General features: G+C 38.6%; 1 protein-coding gene across 6 annotated transcripts; it reads right to left on the bottom strand.

The window, feature by feature from the left end:
• Window positions 1–829: 829 nt before the first annotated feature.
• DMC1 (DNA meiotic recombinase 1) lies at window positions 830–13,733 on the bottom strand. 6 transcript variants are annotated; one of them, XM_053943479.1, is made up of 15 exons: window positions 13,259–13,733; window positions 13,067–13,169; window positions 11,383–11,470; window positions 10,716–10,760; window positions 8,364–8,510; window positions 7,969–8,051; window positions 7,305–7,357; window positions 6,391–6,432; window positions 5,102–5,174; window positions 4,347–4,438; window positions 3,772–3,845; window positions 3,567–3,681; window positions 2,651–2,711; window positions 1,989–2,105; window positions 830–1,531 (listed from the first exon to the last, which is right to left on the bottom strand). In XM_053943479.1, exons 3-15 carry the CDS (start codon window positions 11,437–11,439, stop codon window positions 1,462–1,464), a joined length of 1,029 nt encoding a protein of 342 aa, XP_053799454.1. In that variant the 5' UTR covers window positions 11,440–11,470; window positions 13,067–13,169; window positions 13,259–13,733; the 3' UTR covers window positions 830–1,461. The 6 variants fall into 6 exon arrangements, 5 of the variants coding, with proteins under 5 accessions (XP_053799454.1, XP_053799449.1, XP_053799453.1 ...); XM_053943474.1 differs by having other exon boundaries at window positions 3,567–3,845; XM_053943478.1 differs by having other exon boundaries at window positions 3,567–3,845; window positions 11,383–11,433.
• Between the last annotated feature and the right edge of the window lie 4,403 nt (window positions 13,734–18,136).

The raw sequence follows: 18,136 nt of genomic DNA, 5'->3' as shown, positions 1-18,136 counted from the left end.
CACTGTGGAAAAATAGTGCTTTACCTCAGGAAAAATATCAATTATCTGTTAAGAAACCACTTAAGGAAGGCAAGCCCTCTAGGTCTGTCACAAGGAAAAGCCTGGCTAAAATGTCAGGCTTCTCTTCCATGAATTTCCGGTCATTGCTGCCTTTTTACTTGATGTTATCTTACGTGCATTTGGTAACCTAAACAAAAAATTCTTTTGCCAATTAGGACAAGTTCTTTGACCAGATACCAAAATTAGACTCATTGTAATTACCCGAGGACAAAGTAAGACTTCCCCATTATATCCCTCTGTGTGTGTGTGTTTAATTATAATTATTTTTAATGATCATTGTTTAATTTATTTAAAACAAGCAATTCCATGAGCATTGGCGATATTGCAAAAGGAATTGTTATTTTGGCCCCCAGTGCCCTGATTCCCTCTATATTCCCAGCTTCTTCTTTTGCTCCCTGTGACCTACATGTCCGGCTAGTTCAGAGCTGTGCCTGTGCTGGCTGGCTCCCTCAGCAAGCTGAATCTTAAGTGCCTTTTCCTTGGTATGAGTGCTGGTGCCAGCCTCTCCTATCTAGCCACTGGATTTGTTTTATTCTTTTTAATAGTAACAATTACTTAATTAATTACTAATAGTAACTTAATTACTTAATCTTTAATAGTCTTACTTATACTAGAAGAATGACAAGTCATTTATGTCAAGTTTGTTTCTTTAGAGAACTAGAAAAAAGGTTTTAAGGTATTGGGTTGCGCCCAGATTATTTTTCTCATGAAAGATCAATGAGATTTCTGAGAGGGGAGTTTAATTCAAAGCACCCAAACATAGTCAGACTTCTGTTATAATTCATAGTCTTTATTTTTAACTTTAATAACAACAGGTTTAAAACATTCTGTCCAAAAAGTAGGAAATGCTAAATAAAAACATGAGCATTATCTAGTCAAGATAAAAATGTTTAAAAATGTATTCTTAAAACTACTTGTTCCTCTACAGTACATGAAAATCTGTCAAGTTCTTGAGCTGTTGTTCCTCCCACTGCCTTTTCCATCTATATATGTCAATTTTATAACTGAGTTTATTCCAGTTCTGTTGCATTTCACACTGTTAAATTCTACTGCTTAGACACTCTCTTTGAAATAAATTAAGAAAGAGTATATTCACTCCCATGTGCAAGGACAGGTTTGATTTTCACAAAAGGTAGGAAAAAGATTCTAAGAACAATTCACAATCTAATGGTTTAAATCTTTGCATGCCAAAAGTTCAATTGAAGAACAAAAATCCTACATGACCAAAATTTTAGTTCAGTAAAACTGAACTATACAAAGTCCATCCCAGTGTTCTCCCAAAATATCTTAAATATCTCCCAAAAGCTACAAATGCAGCCATAGGTAGTTGTTGAGGTTTCATAAATCTTCATCCCAGCTGCCCAGCTGGTTTTTAGCTGTATGTTTACATCATTTTTTTACCTATTCTTTGGCATCCCCAATCCCTCCAGTGGTTATTGCAAATGTGGCTTCATTTTCAGGCATCTCAGGGCTGGGAGAAAAAGAAACAAGAAACTTGTGGATTTCTCCATGTAAAATGCAGTTGTGAAACAGTCTCCAAAATGTTGTGGTTGCGAGCAACCTGGAATACCTCAGTGCCTTTATACGTATGTGCAAACTGTAGAATGTGATCGATATCATCAGGATCAGAAAATGTGAAATTATTGCGTCAGGAAAACTTAGGAATTTAACATGTCCAGAATGTTCCTGCCAAGGGACCACCAGTCCTACCAAAGTATTTGATGGTCTTCATTAAGAGCTGAGCATCTAGTAGGATTTATGATGAAAGATTATGTTATTTAATGTATGCAATGTACAAGACAACTTTAATCAGTTGTTTAATCTGTTCATTAGTTTGTCCTTTCAGATTTTCTCCCAGTGTACCATCCAGACAGTTTCAATACCTTGAACTTTGTCACCTTCCCTCCTGTGAGGGAAAAGTTGTTTACCTGTCGTAGATCTTTGCAATACGTAGCTCCCCTCTCCCTTTCCTCAAACTGATCCTGGTAGTCGAAGCATGAGCAAGGATGTGGCCCCCGATGGGCTTTTTTGGGTCTGCCTGAAAGCTGAATTAGCAAGAAAATCGTGGTGATTCATTGTGCAAATTCCAGAGCTTAATACTGTGATTAACTGTCAGACTGAGCCCTATTCAACTCAGTAATGAATAATCAATAGGGAAATACATTAGAAACTGGACTTTTGCACACTTGTCTCAAGATAATATGTTAATATGTTCAATGCTGGCATCATTTTCCTGTCATTACATTCAAGAGGCTCAAGAAATACACACCTTAAATATCACATATGAGCTGCTCCAAAGGAAAATGTGGTGCTTTTTCAATATTTTTTAGCTTGTTTTCTTTGTTTAAGTCACAGTGAAATCACATCACCATACCAGGCAGCAGGTGAACATAAAAATGCTCATTCCAAAAACTGAGAGAAACTTCCACAGGTCATTTATGTATGAATTCCTAATACCACAAGGAACAATGACCAATCTGATCTTTCATTTCAGTGCCTCGTGCTCCTTACAATCTCAGTTCTCATTTTGGTTAAATACGTAATACAAAGTACAGGATTTGTTTTTTTAAGAGAGAGAAAAATATCTTACGTCATAGTTGCTCCTGGGTCAGCAGTCATCTGGTTGGTCACAAACACGGCCACGTTATATTCTGCAAGAGAAAACATTGCAAAGAAAGTAGACTTCATCCAATTAGAATTCCAAAATATTCTCTCATCCATGGTAAAAGCAATGTTTCTGCTGAAGCACTCTAAATTTCAAATGAATGAGAAGAAAATATTCTTTATGACTGATGGCTGCTGTTAATCATGACACAGCCTAGATTTGCTCTTGCATGGCTTCAGCTGTAATATACCAAAAATGAGCACTTTTTACAATTCCAGTGAACAAGTCTTTCTCAGTTCCCATCTATTCTCTGATGGCTCCCTGCCCTCAGCTCTCTCTCCTTCCCTTTCTTCCCTTTCTCTGTTTGCTTTTTTTTTTTTTTTTTCTTCAGGAAACAAGCATTATTCATTCCTCATCAACATTTCTGAGACATTCCAAAGAGAAGGAACTCTATTCATCTTGTCGTCATCCCTCAAAGCATTGCAAAGTACTGAGAAAGCAGCAAGAGGCATGTCTTTTTCATTTCTCTATGCCTTCATCCTCTTTCCTCTGTCTTTCTTTTGTATTTAGACTGTTGAAATTTGGGGAAGGCAATTACTCTTACTGCGTATTTGTCCAGTTCTGCAACCTATTATGTCATTTAGGGCTTGACAGTATTTCCAGAAAAACTCTAAATGTTGGAAAGTCCAGAAGTTTTCTCAATCTGTCATCTTGAAATAATATATTATCAGTTTGATCTTAGTTTGATCTTTTTGGTAACTGACAGAGGCGTCAAGTGAGGAAAGATCCCTGGGCCAGTGCCTGATTGATAATACACTGGACTACTAAGTCCTTGTGCTACCAAAAGCTACTGGTAGTGACTCCAGCCTACATTTTCCAAATCTTGCAATGTTTCCCATACCTTCTGATATTTTTTGGAGCCTTGACAACATCTGAGCTAGTTTCTGTTGTCGTTCGGCCAACTCTCCGCGACCACTGAAATCCACACGGAAAAGTGCCATTATGGAGTCAATGATCTGCATTGTAATCATGCTAGGTAAGTAAATATAGTGAAAGAAAACAGGAACACTTATTCTGAGAACCGTAAGCATACAGAAGTCTTGTACCAATAACTTGAAGATACCAGCTTCCTCATGGAACTTGGCTGCTACGTAGTCAAGCAATTCCATCTGATGCTCACCTAGTGGGAAGCAGTTGCCAAGAGAAATTAGGACCAGAAAGAACTCTGAAGGAACAAAAGCCTGAACTTTAAAATTCCACTTTAAATGTCTGCACTGGTTATATTTTCATTGCCAGCAGTTTTAAATCCAGTGCCCAGCAACAATCTATTTTGCTGGTTCCAGTTTCCTCTCACCCGCCTCACAAAACTTCTTTGTGAAAATCTTCACTCTGCATGAAGACAACTTTTTGTTGTATTAAGAACTGAAAAGCAATATATACGTTTTAATTTAATGTTGAATTAAATGACACACAGAAAATGTTTTAATCTTATTATTTATGTTTATATTGCACTCTTAAAGAAGTCTTATTTCAAAATTTCTTGGAGTTGTAAAGCAGTGTCTTGTGACAGAGAGTATGTTGAGCTGTTAAAATGAGAAGTGTTAATAAACTGAGAACTATTAAAATAGGTACCTGAGAGAAAAAACCCTAGATATCATGCCAGTTGCAATAATGGTCTTACTGGTATATGCACGTGCATAGAGCACGTTGTCAAGTACTGCCTCGTGGTCAACGTTGAAGCGATCAGCAATGTCACGCAGGCGGTCTGGTCGGCTGGCATGAGTCAGCGTTAAGGATTTCTCCTTGTGCAAACCATGCTCTGAAAATAATAAAACTCCATTCCAAAATAGGACTATGGGAAAAAAAAAAAAAAGACTATTTATTTTAGTCCTAGAGAAGACTGACTTTTTGTCTTCAGGCTGTCCCACATACCCTAAAGATAGTTTAGGGCTCACGATGGTAATTGTTTTGTGTTTAGGGTTTGAGGCGGGGGGGTTGACATATGGATATCTGTGCTCTAGGAATTCAGCTGTGAGCAAAACCTGTTTATACACAGTCTACTGCAAATGTGAAGTGTTAAAAATAGTGTTTAGTGCTTAGATAAATTTATATTGAATAGAAAAGCTGTTATAACCTGTAGGAGGCCTACTAGATCTCAAAAACACAAAACCCCCCAGAACAAACAAACAAAAAAAACCAGTTAAAATCCAATTCTAAACTAATTTTTACAGGTTATATTACATCAAATGACAAAAGAAAAAATCCCTTGTGGGCCACTATACACTGTGCTTTCCACGATTTCTGTGCCAGTCATGTTACATATATGAAGCTTCCTTATGACAAAATGCCAGTCATAATGTTTTACATGTATGAAGCTTCCTTATGACTAACTTTCCAGTTCATCACACCTGTAGCTTTTAACAGTCAAAAAGATACAAAGTGTTTTCAGTATCAATGAAGATAATCTTTCCACCTGTGTAGCCATTTGGTCCTGGGAGCTGAGCTGTCACTACAGAGAATCATAGAGGATTAAAATGAAAAAGCAGGAAAAATACTTTCTTGATCCATCTATCATTAATTTTAAAATAAAATACAACTGTTTATCCATATCACAAAGAACTGTCAGTTTTAATCAATGTGAAAATCAGGAGTATCTTGTCTTACTGCCATCTTGAGACTAAGCTCAAGCCGCTTTTCTCAACTGCAGATCAGATGAGATTTAATTAATGGTGTCAAAACTGTTTTACTCAGTACCATCACTAAATCTGTGTATTTTAGGGATATTATTAGTGAGTTCTTACACACAAAGTCTTCTCTTAATCCTCTTCCCAAATTAATTCTATTGACTTAGTAGGCACTTTTTCCAGCTGTAACTCATATGATCAAAAATTCTTTGCATATGAGTTTTTTCCTGATATGCAAATAGTTGCTGATTGTGGGTTTAGTCTCTTTGGAGTGAATACGCTAAAATACTCAATCCAGTTGTAATCATTCATGCAAAAGGGTATGACTCTGCTGACCATTACACTGTACTAACCAGAAGAGGCCTTGTTTTTCCAGAATATGCCATATTTCACTTTACAATATAGGGGGTTAATTTAAGAGAATTTGCCTACTCAGTGTCTGGTAATTCCAGCAGCATTAATAATTTTATAAGGTATTGTTTACTACTCTTTACACATTGAGAAATATCTCTGGGAAATCAGAGTCCTGCTGTTTATGGCACTGCCCAGATATCGTGACTGCCAAAGTCTGTTTATCCAGTTACTGACAGCTAGTAGTACCCTTTCAGTGCCCTTGCAGAATGTCATACTCAGCAAAACCTCTTGAAAACAGGACAGTCATAGAGATTTTTTTTTTTTTTGGCTGAGAAAAAAATTTTGCCTCTGCCCTTTTCTGAGCAATGTCCCATCTACACATGACCCATATTTGTGCTCTGCTTTTCCAGATGGTTTGTTTCACTGTTTTATCTAAGACAGCCTATTATCTTCACTCTCCTTATGGCAAAACTTTCATGGATGTGAGCTCTATTAAAAAGTAACCATTTATATGAGTTCTCTACTCAAGCATGGTTTATGGTGGTAAGAGTCACCAAGATCTGTTTCACTGTATTTGTAGAAATAAAAGATTCTGACTTTTTACTCTATGTGTTTAATTCTGATAGAGTTGTAAACAATGGATTCACTGAGAAGAAACATCACTCTATTTTAAGGTGTTATACCTACCACAAAGAGTGTGAGATAGCTGGGTTTTGCCTGTCCGGAACTCTAAAGAGAAGGAGAAAAAGAGTCAGGGTTTCTTTTTCCAAGTTTGACAGATTCAGGAATTACTGCAGTTAGAAACTCTTACTTACAACGTTCACCTCAATCTCTACCTTTTAAAATCATTTAACCTCAATTTCTTAATCATATTCTATGCAGGAGAAATGTGTTACATGAGGAGCAAAATCTGAAATGCTTTAATTTGATCATGCTTGACTGCTGAAGTTATTCTCTTGTGTATGGAAGTTAAAACCATATGGCAGCCGTGGAAAAGTGATAATGGGAGGGCAGGGTGGGGAAGAGATGGTTGATTCCATTAACCTAGCCCAGTTTCATTTCCAGTAAAATGATCAAGGACAAACTTACAAGTTTATTAATCTCATTCTACCAAAACACATTAGTCTCCAGTTTATCTCTCCTAAAGGGAAGATGACTGTGTTTTATGAACTCTTAGTGCTGAAGTGTCAAGCACCAACTAATTAGGTGTACTGTAAGAGTAGCTTAATTGTAATTCCAAAATCTTACGTAAAATGCAGTGTACCTTCAGTGTGCATAACTAAAATACCTTTTGTGGCAATTTTGTTACACTGCATCAGGGAGAATTCTGGAATGTTAGTAATAGTCTTAGTAATGCTATGTTGCACTGAATCAGCATGCTCAGTAATGATTACTCAGCTCAAACTTAGTCTGCAAGCAAATGAAGAGGAAAAACTGGAAAACATTAAGAGAAGTGGATTATTTCTTATTGCACTCATGCAGATATTCATCTTTGTTACTACTGTGTGGTAAACTTGATACAAGTAATCCAAGTTGAACTAAAATCTAAATTAAGTTGCAATACTTTGTTTGGTAATACTCATTTAATGTGGTTCTCTTACCTCCAAAGGCCTCAGTGATTGCCATACTTTCAATCCCACCACCCAGAAGTTTACTGCAGAAAGGAAGAGGATTATGATATAGTTAAACCCAAAAAACTCACAAGAGGAAACTAAAAAATAGACATTTTACTACTTTAAGGGAAGTAATTTCTGCCCTAAAGCCCGTCACTTGATGCATTAAATGCAGGTCACTAAATGATCATTGATTCAAAAAGAATTAACTCTGTCTTTACCTCCCTTTTTGTGTGCAAGGGAAAGACCTATAAAAATTATTACTGGAAAGAAAGGAGAGAAAATAATATTGAAAATAATATTTGAAAATAACATTCCACGAAAATATCTCAAGGGAGGACTTGAAGACTTGTAATTTTGACCTGAAACCTGCAGATTATTTTGATAGGTGAAAAAATTATACTGTCAAGATTTCTGGATGCCAACTATTTATTTACAGTGACTGTACAAAGTCCAGTTTCTTCTCAGAAAAGGAGTTGGTTTTGCTGCTTATTGATGTAGACTTCTTTAAGCCAGCACTAACTCCAAATGCAGGGGGAATCTATGTGTCCTAGCTGAGTATTTATTCCCTTATATTTCTGTATCTCATTAAAGACAATTAAGATGATTATTGGGAACATTTGGATGAAGGAAGGATATAAGAGACGCTTACTCAAATTCCTGGCTGCCAGTGGAAATATGAAATACCATCTTCCGTTTTTCACTGTACTCAAAGGCGGTGAGGAAGCCTGGTTCCTAGGGAAGACCAAAGAGAACAGGAGAGGTTTATTTTAGCTTTAACCTGAAGTTAAAAGTGCAATACCCCACATAAATACCTTCTTGTCCCCCTAGCCTCATTCCCATGGGTTGGGTATTAAAAGCACCACAGCATTCATCTGGTTGTTGTGGAGTATAAAGTATTATACCTTAGAGTAACAGGCAGAATAATTTTCAGAATTATAAAAATTATTTTGATGATGCAGTGGGAAATCTGCTAAGAGAAATGTCGCACAGCATTTTGGAGAGGCCAGCATTAAGTTCAAACTCTCAGAAAAGTGACTGGCTTACAACAAGCTTGTTTGCAGCTTCTTTAATCTTGTCCACTTTGGCCTCTGAGAGCCCCTTCACATTGCACAGTGCCCTTCTTGTGGTCATCTGGATTCCTTTGATTGTGCAAATCCCAACTGCCTTCAGCTTTTTAATATCTGCTACATTCTGCAAAGAAATTTCCCTTCTGTGAGTACGCAGGACAGTAAACAACTAGAAGGTGAAGTAAACCTTTGCAAAATATTTTAAGTTTACATTCATATGCCTCTGTTTTCACCAAGAAAGAAACAGATTTACAGTAAACTCTTCATTGTGTATTTTGTGACACCAACAAAACAAAATTTCGAGTAACATTGCTGTGAGGGCTCATGGTGCAGAGAGCAGCTCCTGGTGGTTTTGAGAGAAAGATGTCTGGGTATTTACTTCTCCCCTTTCAGTGTCAGTTTTTCTAGATCAAAGCTGATAGTAAAGAAACAGTACAGAATTATTTCAGATAGTGTGGACCTTGGACACCCTATAACATTCAGTCTGTCCTTGGTCCCTTAGCACAGATAATCTGTAAACCAGATAATCTGTTGGTGGATAGTTGGGAGCTGATTCACAAGGATCACTGGAAACTAACTGCTCTGCTGTTTCTGCATGTCCAGTTTAAAACACATGTATCCTGCAGATCTGACTGACACTTTGGGCTGGAGTGAGCTACTTGTTTTTCATAAATTGGGAATAGCACAACTTCAGACAGCACCCTACTGACGTATTTTACCTTCCCTCACCTCATTTTATGATTCTGACATCACTGGAAATGTAAAAGCAAGAACAGATTACTCATAAGAAAACATACTATGTGAAAGGTGTGGGATAATACATCAATTTATCATTTCTGACCAAGATTTTTCTTTGAAAAAAACTATGAACTGGACATATCATCAATTTATTTAGAGTGTGTGGGTACATAGAGCATAAGAAGGGAGGGGGGTTGTGTGAGAAATTAGTCATGTTTATTTCAAAGCTTATTTCTCGTCCTGTGATACGTGTGTGACACTCGGCAGAGGCTGAGGGGTAACAGCACCTTAAATTCTACCAAACGCTTTTGATCACCAAATCACAGTCTGTTGTTCTAATCTGATTCTCTTTCTGGGCACACTGGCAGATCCAGTATATATTTTTCTCTCTAGTCCTTGAAAAAAAATTCTAAACCCACAAAAACTGTTTCTCCGGGTAAATGAATTTAACATATATAGGTCATCCTATGTTTGCACAAAGCTTTTAGCTGTCAGAGAATAAAAACTTCCTCTGAGGTGTGAGAATAACCACTTGGAAGAAATAAAAAAAAAATAATGGAAAGGAGCAGAAAACCTTTACAACCCCAGAAGAACAGCCTAAGCCATTATTCTTAGTTTTCAAACTCTTTCATACATTTGTATCATTTCTGTGAATGCCATGCCTTGTTTCATACTGACAGGTTAGTAAAGCTCTCTTCCAGCTCAGGTCACCCTCTTTGATCAACTTGCTAAATTTTTTAAGCAATAATTTGTTTATTTTTCCTATGTTGCCCCATAGTTTGAACTCCCAACCATGTGATCCTTCTTCAGAACTATCTTTAAAACTGTCAATGAACTGCCAATAAAAAAAAATTGCCAACAATTGCACTGCTGACATGATCAGCCCAGTAACTACAGTGCTGACTAATGATGAGTCATTGTGATATGTCCTTCCCATCTTTATGTGTCTATAGTCACTTTTATTAAATCTCACATTACTTCAGGCAAACCCAACTTTTTATTCTGCTTCTATAACTGATTATAACACGATTCCAATCCATGAGTCAGTCTCCTAAATAAACATATAATAATTGTAATTCAAATAAATAAGTGATGTTTATGTGATGATGGTAACAAGGATAGGAATTCACATTTGATCAAGAACACTAACCACTTACTTCTCTAGCTACTAATATTTTCCTCACTCCTACTCTACCCCCTGCACCAGCATGCTGAAAATAGTATAGTAACAATTGTCACAGTGTAATTTCACAGGCACCAAAAATGCAGGGTAATTACAAAGATTGGCAGGAACAGGAAATAATCTATCACACAGTTTTCAAATAAATTAGCAAGCAGTTGGTTTTTCAAGAGTGCTAGGTGCTAAATACTTTGAGTATCTTGACACTTCATTTAGGAATCTGATGTGAATGAGATTTTCTAAAAATCTGTCTTATCACCAAAGGCAAAATTTGTCTCCACTGACTGAGTTAGAACTTATTGTAAGGAGGAATTTCAGTTATTTGCATCAATGTATATACAATTTTGGAAACAACCTTGCAGTAGCTTTTGAGGGACAATTCTGCATGATCAAGTGATTGATAATACTTACAATTCCATGCTTCTGAAGCAGGTCAATATCCTGAAAAAAGGATTCCTAAACAAAATAGCAGAAACAAAAATAGATGTTGTTTTTTCTTGTTATTACATCTATCTTGCTACATGACTGTTTCAGATTTTTAAACATTTATTGATTTTTCACAAATAATACATAACTTGTTGGACAACTGAAATAAGCAAAGCCATAGTGAGCCAAAAAGGCCTACATATTTCCTGTCATCTTCTCCATAAAGTGTATCTTCACAGGCAATTAATCCTCTGCTGTGCTAATAAAACTTGTGTTAGCATCATCATCATCTGCAGCTTTTCTAACATAATTTCTCACTCTTTTCCTGATGATGATCATTCTTCAGAAGCAGAAAATTAACTGATAGTCCCCTTGCATTTAATATAGAAGTATAAAATATGATGAAACGATAATCCCATTAAAAACTGTGCACAGCTTTTGAAAGGTAGATTTTTGAAGATTACTTGAAAAGCCAGGCTGTACAGGGACAAGGGGAATGAGATTTTCTTGGTAGTAGACTGGCACAAAATTTTAAATGCCTTGAACTCCCGATGGTTTTTGGGGGCCTCCTGTCCCTCCATGGGTTTCTTAAGACTATCAAAATACCTTTGAACGTTTGCTGCACATAGTTTTCAATCAATAACAACTTTACCTCATCCTCCTGGTATCCTGGTTCTTCTTGGACTACTTGATCCTCCATGGCCTTCATAGTGAAAAAGCATGCAATAAAGTATTGATCACTAGTGGGAAATGCAAACAAAGACAGTCATGGGGAGGCAATAAATTAGTAAATATCTGTAAAAGGACTGTTAAGAAGTCCTTGAACTACAGAAACGTGTCAGTATGACATCATATATAGTTTTAAATTTGAATTCTGCTTCCAACTCTTCATTATCTGATCTACCAGGCCAAAAGGAGAAAATCTATGGCTTTCCACTCAAGATGAACCAGTTTGGCTAGAAAGGGCTTCATAGGTATTGGGAAAAGAGATCTCATTCCCTTGTGAGAATCTTGGGTCAGAGATGAGTTTTGGAGGTGGGAAATTTAAAATGAATTATTACTAATGGAATTTATTCTGGTAAGAATGCTAAAGGCAGTCTGTGTTTTTATAATAAAAATCAGCATAGTTGCAGACAGAATGGGCAATGGAAAGGCAATGTAACAGCTCAGCCTCTCCATCTTTATGTGACAGAAAACCTACAAAACAGTGCTGAGAAGGCTACAACTCCTTAGTGATGTATCTTGAGAGCAGATTATTAAAGCTGTATTTGTTTTGAAGTTCTTGCTGAGGTTCAAAATGACCAATAATGCTGAAGACATGCAGATAATGGCTGTAAGGAATATGTTTGCATGGAGAGAACAGAGAGCTCATTTAATGTCTTTTCATGGTTAACTTGCCATGTCTGGACTCCTCCAGCTTCACTGCCCTCTCTGTGTGATTTGCTATAAGCAAGGCCTAGAACTGGAATAGGCACTTAGTGACACCATGGTTAAATGAGCAAAGTGTGACCTCCTTAAATTTTATGAATGCCAGAATAGTGAATACAAAGTAGTTCCTTAGAAATATGATCTTATAACCAAACTACTCTATCATTTTTGTGGTTTTGTAAATGGGTTAAGTTGCTTCTGTTTAAATTGTGAGCTTACACTTGGTGTTCTGGACAATCAAAGGTTTTGTAGACCATCACATCAAAATGTGTGCATATATTTATTTGCTCATTTGTTAACAAAATCCACAAACTATAAGATGGGCTATGTCTAACAGAAGTTGGGATAGTTTAGGCTAAATATCTGCAAAAGGTCTTTTTTTCAGCTTCTAAATGGATACTAATTTGCTTGCAAGAATCCTGTGTATATAGAGGCTGGGAAAGAAAGGAACAGGATATCAGAATTTCAGAGTTATCTTATTCTGTTAGTATTTAATGGAAATATTCTTATAGAATCAGTTGTTTGTGATAGTGTCATGATATATTTAATTTCTGTTTCAGAACTCTGACAATTATGGAGTGACAAATCACGTCTTCACATAATTACAGTAAAACACTAATTAAAAAATACTTTGGCAAATTTGAAAAATCCCCTAGCTTCAAATACCGAAGGAAGAAAAACAAGTAATGCAAGAGGCATTAAAACTATATTACAGTCTCCTTCTTCATTAAAAACGTCCTCACAAAATGCACATAATCCTGCACTTCAAGCACTGCTGAGCAGGTTATGGGATTGTTCTCTTACTCCCCATCCCTAGGCAATTGGCATCTCACAGCAGAAAAACGAGGCAGACCCAGACCTGTACCTTCCTGCAGGCTATTAAGGAAAATGGAGAAATTATACCTCACCCTATTAAAAGCTTTAGGTATGAAAAAAATCCTCCTGCTTAGTCAACCGTTGTCTTGCTGCTGTTGTGTGCTGGCACACCTGAAGGATTCCAGTCACCACTGCCTGCAGTGAAGCAGATAACAGGGTGAAGGTCTGAGACAACAGAGCAAATCCATGAAAAACCACCAACAATCTTGTGCCACCTCAAGTACCAAGGGCAGGTGAGCAAGACCTGGATACCGTGGTGTCCTTCCAGCCTGCGGGTGTGACAGGGACCCACTCCCTGCAACTCCCCTTGGGCTTGGGCTGGCGGAAAATGGCAGCAGAGCTCGGCTCCCCGCGTCGGGGGCGATCCCAAGGAGCTCCACGGCGCGACCTCACATCTGTTGCCTCAAAGGAAAATAACTGATTAATCGTCATCAACACACAGATTTATTCAGCTTTTCCCTGCCAGCTGCCTCCTCATGAGATGTACATTTCCGTTCCCAAAGGGCGAGGGACCGCTGAATCTCCCTCCCCCCGCAGAGCACCGTAAATCCCCATCAAAATTAGAAAAGTAATTAAATCCCCAGCTCATGCCCGGGCAGCTCCGTGGGAGAGGGTGGGTGCAGTAGCCGGGCGAAGGCTCCGAGCTCGCCAAGGCCGCCCGCCTCGCCGCTCCTGAGGGCACGGCCCCGCCGCCTTCCCGCCGGCGGCGCGGGGCGGGGCCCCGGGGGCGCCATGAGGGCGGGCGCGGGCCCCCGGCGGGGCGGGCGCTGCGCCTTCCCTCACCCGCCCCGCGCTAAAAGGCGCCTCAGTCTCCGACTTCAATCAGTCCATCGCTCGTGGTTTATCAACTGCTGTAGTCGCCGTCTACCAGGAATATCGCATTGCCCTCACTCTACAGCTGGGAAAGGCAACATTAGTTAAAATCGCGTGGGTTCGGAAGGCATTTTGTTCAACGCAGCTCTGCCTTTTGTTTTTCCAGGGTGCCGCTCACTCATCTTCCTCAACAAGGCACACACGGCGTCTTTGGATTGGACGGCCAAAACCTGTCAGAGAGCTGGAAGAGAAGTGACTTGCCTGGAGTCACAGGACAAGAAAATGAGGCTGAGTCATACACATGACTTAATCTGCCATTTTAAAAGGATGGAAAAGGTGCTTCTTAGGATATGAACACTTCTGCGAGACATCTGCAGGCTTCTTGGAGACAGTATTTGGAAAGCAGTCGCCCGTTTTAGCTTGCCTCTGGTGGCACGGTTGGTACGGGGCTGCATGTCAAGGAGACATCACATCTCCTGCGAGCAGGAGTTCCTGGCTGCCCCTTGTGTGGGCTTGGAATGGCAGAAGGGATTGGAGCAGCATCTCAGCCTGTTTCAAGGGCCTTGTGAAAACTTCCCCACCCTCTGCCTGTGGGAGGTTAAGGGCACCTTTTCCAAGCCATTTCTAAGCCAAGTCAGGAAACCAAGCAACAAAACCCACAGCCCTGTGCCATCACCAGCACACCACAGAAGTGCTTGTAGGGTCCCCATTCAAAACATTGAGCAATTTCTATAATTACCAAAAGTCGAATCCTGGGAGCGCAAGGCTTTGTCTATACAGAGGAAGCGGCTGGCACAGATTTTGAAAACCACATTATTCTTCAAGAGCTATTCCAGAAGAGCACTTAGGCAGACAGCCCTTTAAAGGTGAATTCCTTCACAAAGTATGCTTTTATTCCAGAACAGAATGAAGAGGGTGACCCTTCTGGTGCTGCTGAGCAGCTCTGCAGCAGAAAATGCCTCACTCTGTAAACAACCTTCCCTTCATGATCCTTTTAGTTTGTAAAATGGTTCTCAGAAAGGTCAATGAATGCACAGAATCTTAAGACCATTTCCCACTCCAAAGAGCTACTTTGGGCAATAAATTACATTCTACAACTTCAAAATATTGTGTGATCATTAATTGCTCTTTCGGCTTCCAGCTGGTGTTGTACAATAACCCCGCAGAGCCCATCCTGTTAGACATTGGCCCAAGTGAGTAGAGGCATCCCTCAGTCTTCTCCTTCCATTTTCCAGGTTCTGCTATGACATCTCCATCCCTGAGGGACATACTGGAATGAGACACACCACTGTGATACACATTTCCTCTCACTCGAGATCTTGTACCTGTTTGGACAAGAACCAAGTCAAACCATTACCATAAAATATTAAGTACCCAACTGGTTTTTTTTTTTTTTCATCCTCAAAAACTTCATCTGTGGTTGCAGTAGGGGAATCATGAGGGGTTTTGTTGTTGGGGTTTTGTTTTCTGTCTCTGGTCAGAGGTAAGATGAGCTGCAAAAGCTCTGTGCATACAATGGGTCTCAGGGTAGGAGTGGCAAAATATCAGATCAGCCAAGCTTTGAAATTCAGACTGAATTAACAGGAGAGCTCTATTGTTAAAATGGAATCACTGGAAGGAGTAGAGATGGTACTGGGGGACCGAGTTATGTCTCCATTGCAGTCTTGAGATCCTTAGGCTAAGCCTTGACAAAAGTATTCAATACTACAGTATTGGGAGTGATCCTGCATTAAAAAGACACATTAAAAGGTAGGTTTTGCTACCTCTAATTTATTTTGAGTTAATCACTAAGGATATGTTATAGGATTAGAGATCTCCCTTCTGTCTATCAAGATGTCCTGTCCAGACCATGGTTCAGCATTGCAGCTATGAAGGAAATGATGAATTAGAGGGCTGTGCCCGCTGATATTAAAGAGATGTCAGGTCAAGTCAGGAACACAACAGATTGTATGTGACTGGAACAGAAGATAGCAGTAATATCAAAACACCAACTAGACAATTCAGGAACGGGTATTTTTCTACATGAGAAATAAATAATCTGTATGTCAACTATACAAACACAGTAAGTGATAGCAATCCAAGCCCCACAAGATTCACTATTTTTATAGGTGATTGTGAAATTATAAATTATTTATATATATAATTACAAATGACATGATAAAATAGAAAATAAAAAAAGAAAGCAAACTGGAAAAAAACAAAGCCACTTACAATCTTTGCAAAACCTAAACCGAGTTAGAGGATTTATGGAGACAGGCATCAGTATATCATGTGTGATCTATCAAAAAGACAAAGGAGATAAGAAAAGCTGTCCATTTTGAGAATGCACAAGGAATTTTTTCTTTAAGATAAAAAACCAAACTAGTAATAGAGAACAATAGGACTGAAAGAGACATCAAGAGATTATCTATCTCAAAGCAGAGTCTAATGTTCATTTGGCTGGGGAGGCTGTAGATTTTCTTTTATCTTTTGAGAAAGAACTAGATAATTTCAGTGCTTGCCTATCCTTGCCATTACCCTTGTTGTCTACCCTTTACTATGCCATGCAATTTTATCTGTAAAAAATATGCAATATTTGAGCTAACTTCTACTTTTAAAAGTTTAGGTAACTGAGACTCTAATACTTGCATGCTTTTTTCTACCCCAAAAGTGAAAAAAAAATGCTAGCATAATCAGTTCTAAAAAAATGCCCAAACATGATGGATTATGTGATAGTGTGTGCAGCTTGCTCTTACCTGCTCCTGACCTTTGGCGCTGAAACATGCAGCCCTGGAATACGGTATTGCCACTCTCAGGAATTTTCCATAAGCTTTGTACTGAATGCACAAGGCCTCAGGACTGAGATTTGTCAGGTTTGCTTTGTTTGAAGTTCTCTCAACCCTTCTGTATCTTTTCATTGGTTAACTGTGACAGCAATTTCCATAATTAACCAGGTCTATGGCTAATTTGTTTTACTTCTGTTTATCTGTGTGTAGTAGAACCATCATTTTATATAAATAAAAGTAACAAACAGTTATTCTGTGTAGAAAAAGAGACTTATGACTAGCACAGTGATGCAGGGCAGAGAAATGCAGGCATAGAGCAATAGCAGAAGCCTCGAGAAGTGGGGGCACAAGATTTGCTGAGGAATACAGGGGTATAAAGGCAACAGGCAAGGCACAGGGCTGGCCTGGTGGCTGTGAACAACTCACTTGTGATCAGCCAAAGAAAAGCTGAGCTGGATTTAGGGGTAACAAAGAGGGAAAAAAAAAATAAAAAAAGAAGAAAAAAGTAACATTCATAATAGGCACTACATACCATAAAATCAGATGTAGTGTGGTACTGCCTGGTATAGGTGCAGCAAAGTTGGGGCCTTGCCAGCATCACCTTGCCATGCCTTTTCTAGCCCCAGTGTTCCTGGAGCTGTAGGCTCTCAGTCTCTCTCAACCCTAAACCTAACCCTAACCACTACCCTAACCCTTTGAGCACATTTCTTACCTATGCTAATAGATATTTTTAAAAATATATCTTTTTAAAGCACCTTCCTCATTTTTAATACTTCTTTCTGCTTGAGCAACTGGTGCTACAATCTTTTACAGTTTATCAGTCTCTGCACAAAAAAAAAAAATCTCTATTTTAATCACTATTGAAAAAAATGAAATGCAGCTGGTAAAATATATTACTCTGAATCATGAAATGTATACTTTGGGAAGTGCAGGTCTTTTTTTAAACTGTGACGGCTTTCTAAACAGCTGTTGCAAATTCCAGAATAACTGCTCTTTACTAGCTCCACATACATAGATTTTTGTTCTGGAAGAAGTGCACCTTGTTCTACTTCAGCTTAATATTAACTTTATGATAAACAGAAGTAACAGACTAATTATGAAATAAGACTGCCCACATATGTAGCTACGTGGAAGTAGTAATTGCAATTGCATATATCTTTGTTCATTTGAATTACCTCCAAGATCAGATAAAAGTAGGATGAAGAAAGCAATAATAAAATTTATTTGATATGAAACTGTTATCAGTCTTCAGATTTGGTGACAATGCCTCTGACAAGCTTGCATTTGAATCAAAGCTCAGTCACAGCCCTGGTTAAAGTCCATGGGTAAATATCTTCATTTTGCTAAGTAAACCAGAAGAATTGACTAAACAATCCTCTGCTCACAGATTAAATGGGAAGCCATTCCCCAAGGGAATGAAGTACATCATATGGCCAGTCCCTGGCACCAGGGGCCTGATCACGGCCAGGCTCTTACACTGCCCAACCTAATGCCCCATGTTCCGCCCCTCAGAGTGAGCCTGAG

The sequence above is a fragment of the Vidua chalybeata genome, chromosome 5 (genome assembly GCF_026979565.1).
Source record: "Vidua chalybeata isolate OUT-0048 chromosome 5, bVidCha1 merged haplotype, whole genome shotgun sequence".
In the NCBI taxonomy this organism is placed as follows: Eukaryota; Metazoa; Chordata; class Aves; order Passeriformes; family Viduidae; genus Vidua; species Vidua chalybeata.
This window is presented reverse-complemented; position numbering and strand designations above follow the sequence as displayed.

What these genes read in the sequence shown, in the direction of transcription:
- DMC1 (XM_053943474.1), bottom strand. Translation starts at nt 11,439, where the DNA reads ATGAAGGCCATGGAGGATCAAGTAGTCCAAGAAGAACCAGGATACCAG. An exon ending in AATCACTGAGGCCTTTGGAG is followed by an intron (nt 6,433 to 7,304) that starts GTAAGAGAACCA and finishes CCTTCTCTTTAG; the next exon opens with AGTTCCGGACAGGCAAAACC. An exon ending in GCTCCAAAAAATATCAGAAG is followed by an intron (nt 2,712 to 3,566) that starts GTATGGGAAACA and finishes TTTCTCTTGCAG; the next exon opens with AATATAACGTGGCCGTGTTT.